The following is a 3,442-nucleotide window of genomic DNA, read 5'->3' on the forward strand; positions in this document are numbered from 1 at the left end:
TTGTTATTTATAGATAAGTTTAGATACAGTTTTATCAGATAAGATTAATGATCAAAGAAAGCTACTGTTGTTTGAAATAACTGTGAGTTAAACATGTTCTTGTCATTTTTTTTTTTCAATTAAAATGTTTGATATTCAATTATTCTAAACATATTTTGTTGTCTTTGTCATTGACCAAAAATCTGACACTGGTGACCATGTCTTGAAGGCAACCATTAAAGAAAATTATACAGTTTTTAAACACCATTTATTTAATAAAAATATTAAATAATTCTTCCAAAAACTGCATGTAATTATATAAATGCTTCCAGTGTTAGCCTAACGATGGCAATTTTTCATAATTTAAACCATTTTTGAACCAAAATATCAAAAGAGTTTTTCCCTGAGGTGATACTCATTTTTGACTTCATGTGAAACACAAAATGCACATCTGATTGTGGCTAGGCCGTATGTACTTATTATAGAATTTAAACTGTGGGGTCACCAAAGGTTCTTAACGCCTTTAATAATTAAAAAATCGAAAAATTAATCAGGAATAACCTTTAGGTTTTGATTTATATTATTGATATAAATCAAAACATCGTGTTATTCCTGATTAATTTTTCGAATTACTTTATTTAGGTTTTGAGAACCTTTGGTGACCCTACAGTTTCAGTGTCTTTAACAAGTACATAGTGAGCAGTGATCATTACAGATAAACCTTCACCTAATTTGTCCCAGTCAATGAGATAATTTAGGTCGTCAATCAATGGCCACAGCCACACTGTTTTGAATATGATTCTATCTCAAAAGACGTGCAAATAGAAATACGACTGCCTTCTGGTACCTTTTGATAACTATTATTTGTTTGTTTCTCTGTCTTAAATTTTAATGTTAAATTTAACATTACCATAAAAACGGGAGGTTTGGCTAGCTACAAAACCAGGTTCAACCCACCATTTTTTCTTAAAATGTCGAGACTACCAAGTCAGGAAAAAGGCCAATGTTATATGTGTTCGTTTCTGTGTGTGTTACATTTTAGTGTTTCTGTTGTGTGGTAATTCTGCTCTTATATGTAATGTGTTTCCCTCAGTTTTACTTTGTAACCCGGTTTTGTTTTTTTCTCAATCGATTTATGAACAGCGGTATACTAGTGTTGGCTTTATTTCTCCCCCTCAAAAGAAGACATTTCTCTCCCCAAAATTAAACATATGCATCCAATATTTATCATCAGTTTGTAAGTACATTTAATTTACATACTTTCGATTTAAAATATTGAATTATAATTCTGAAATCCATAACATCAGTCTTTTCTGTTCATGATCTTTACAAGTTATTCGATCACTAATGCATCTGATCCCTTCATCGGCAATAGAAATATTTTTGTTTGATCGGTATTGACAGTAACACCACTAAATGCTTCACCACCAAAACTGCTACAATCAATCTCTCTTTTTGGTAAGCCAGTGTCCTGTGATAAACACAATACCTTTGCCGATTTGCAATTGACCACATACAGAAACGTCTGACATCTTGCAATACCTCTTGGAGACCGTATAGTTTTTCTCCACCTCTCTTTGCCTGACAATAAATTAACACAGGAAACGAAATTGTTAGTCTGATCGGTGTATACCAAGTGTTGTCCGTCTGAGCAAAACGAAAGGTACCAACACTCTGAAAGTACAGAAGCAGAAACACAGAACTCAGCAATAATTCCATTTAGACCCGCATATACCTCTACAAAAATACCAGATGCTCGCCTATTACACGTTGCTATTTTGTTACAATGATAGGAAAGTCCATAACATCTGCCGTTCGTTATTATCTTGTCTTGCTTCGGAATGACAATGCCTTTTCTAAAGGTAAAATACTGGATCAAATTATCACTTGGAAAACTAACAATAAAGTCGTCTTTTCCTGTTCTGCATACATCCCATGGTTCGGAAGAGAAGGCTTTTTGACTAACAAACTTATAATCAGCACTAAAATGTTTAATTTTCATGTTCCCGTTGTCAGCTACAATCATGCTATCGTCTAGCAAGACAATAGTTCCAGTAATAAAGCATTCTTCCCTGTCCATTTCTGTTTTCAAAGACATCAGCTTTTGGTTTCCGTCTTTTAATGATATCACCTTGTTCACAGGTTTTGTGTGCGTTGCCTCTATCTCACTAGAACTAGTATGTTCAGTTGCCAAAGGCCGTTTAAGAACCGGTGCCGTTTTAGCCTCTGTTTCTGTAAATTTTAATACATCTTTTGTTCTAGGCGTATTTGCATTAACATTTACTCTCCTTTTCGTATTGTATATTTTCCCAATCACATCGTTTTCCTTGAGAACTTTAAACAAGTCCATATTTGGCTGAAATCTAAGCAAGTGTATATCAGCTGACGATTTGTCACATGTTTTGTTTATTCGCTGATGTGCTGTTTTTAAATCTTGGTCTATTGCTGTCAATCTATTGAAATCTGTAATGTCTTTGAGATGTGTTATGTCGAATTCATCTAATATTGTTTTAAGATATGTCATATCTGTTTTGGTTTCCGCAAGATTCTTGTCAACTCTCTTAATCATTTGTTTTGTATTTTTCTCTATATCGTCCAAAATTTGACTCTGTAACTTTGAGATGAGATTTTTTAACTCATCCACGTATAACTTAACACCGTCCTTACATTTGATATCACTTTCCAATATTCCTTTTTTCTCTTGACGATGTGCATACATTGAAGTCTCCATATTTTCTTTTCTTACTACAAGTTGATTATGGACTTGGGTAATACTTTTTTTCTTACTTTCTACAGCCTCGTATATTTCTGTAACGTTACAGAACCTATGACTGTCGATGATGCATTTATAACAAACAATTTGATTATGTTCTGTGCATACATAGTCAGCCTGCTTAGAGTTATGAATGCTACAGAGTTGGCCTTTGGAAAGACAAGCTTCCTTCATACTTTGTATTATATGATTATCCTGGAGATATTTCGCGGGATCAGACGGACAGGATTGAAGTTTGATCTCTTTTCTACAGACCGGACAATTAAATACAACAAAGCAGTCTGTTGCAGTTGTTGACTTGAGAATAAATTCGTTTATGCATGACTTACAGAAAGTATGTAGACATGGCAACGCTTTAGGTTGGATGAACTCTTCTAGACATATTGGACATTGAAACAATGTACACTCAGAGTCTGCTGACATTTTTGTTGAGTTTTTCTGAATATATAAATGTGAAAAATATAATTAGTTATAAATTACAGTAACTGTGGAAAACACTGACAAAAAAAACTGTGCAGTATGTACATACTGTATTTATATTTATATAGATTATATAAATGTTGGCAATATTAAACCAGAAAAAGACAAGATAGTACAGCAATATATATTGCCATAAAAACGCAGTGACAATGTTGAAAGTATTGCTGCAGCTGGAGAACTTGAGATAATGCTAATTTTCCTGTTTTGTTA

At 33.3% G+C, this 3,442-nt stretch overlaps 1 protein-coding gene across 1 annotated transcript; it reads right to left on the bottom strand.

Moving 5' to 3' along the window:
* Positions 1–225: 225 nt before the first annotated feature.
* LOC143064879 (uncharacterized) lies at positions 226–3,215 on the bottom strand. The gene has a single exon (XM_076238068.1). It carries the CDS (start codon positions 3,173–3,175, stop codon positions 1,313–1,315), a length of 1,863 nt encoding a protein of 620 aa, XP_076094183.1. The 5' UTR covers positions 3,176–3,215; the 3' UTR covers positions 226–1,312.
* Between the last annotated feature and the right edge of the window lie 227 nt (positions 3,216–3,442).

This window comes from Mytilus galloprovincialis, chromosome 2 (genome assembly GCF_965363235.1).
Source record: "Mytilus galloprovincialis chromosome 2, xbMytGall1.hap1.1, whole genome shotgun sequence".
Lineage (NCBI taxonomy): Eukaryota > Metazoa > Mollusca > Bivalvia > Mytilida > Mytilidae > Mytilus > Mytilus galloprovincialis.

Excerpts from the sequence above, each read along its gene's own strand:
- LOC143064879 (XM_076238068.1), bottom strand. The coding sequence starts at position 3,175 with ATGTCAGCAGACTCTGAGTGTACATTGTTTCAATGTCCAATATGTCTA.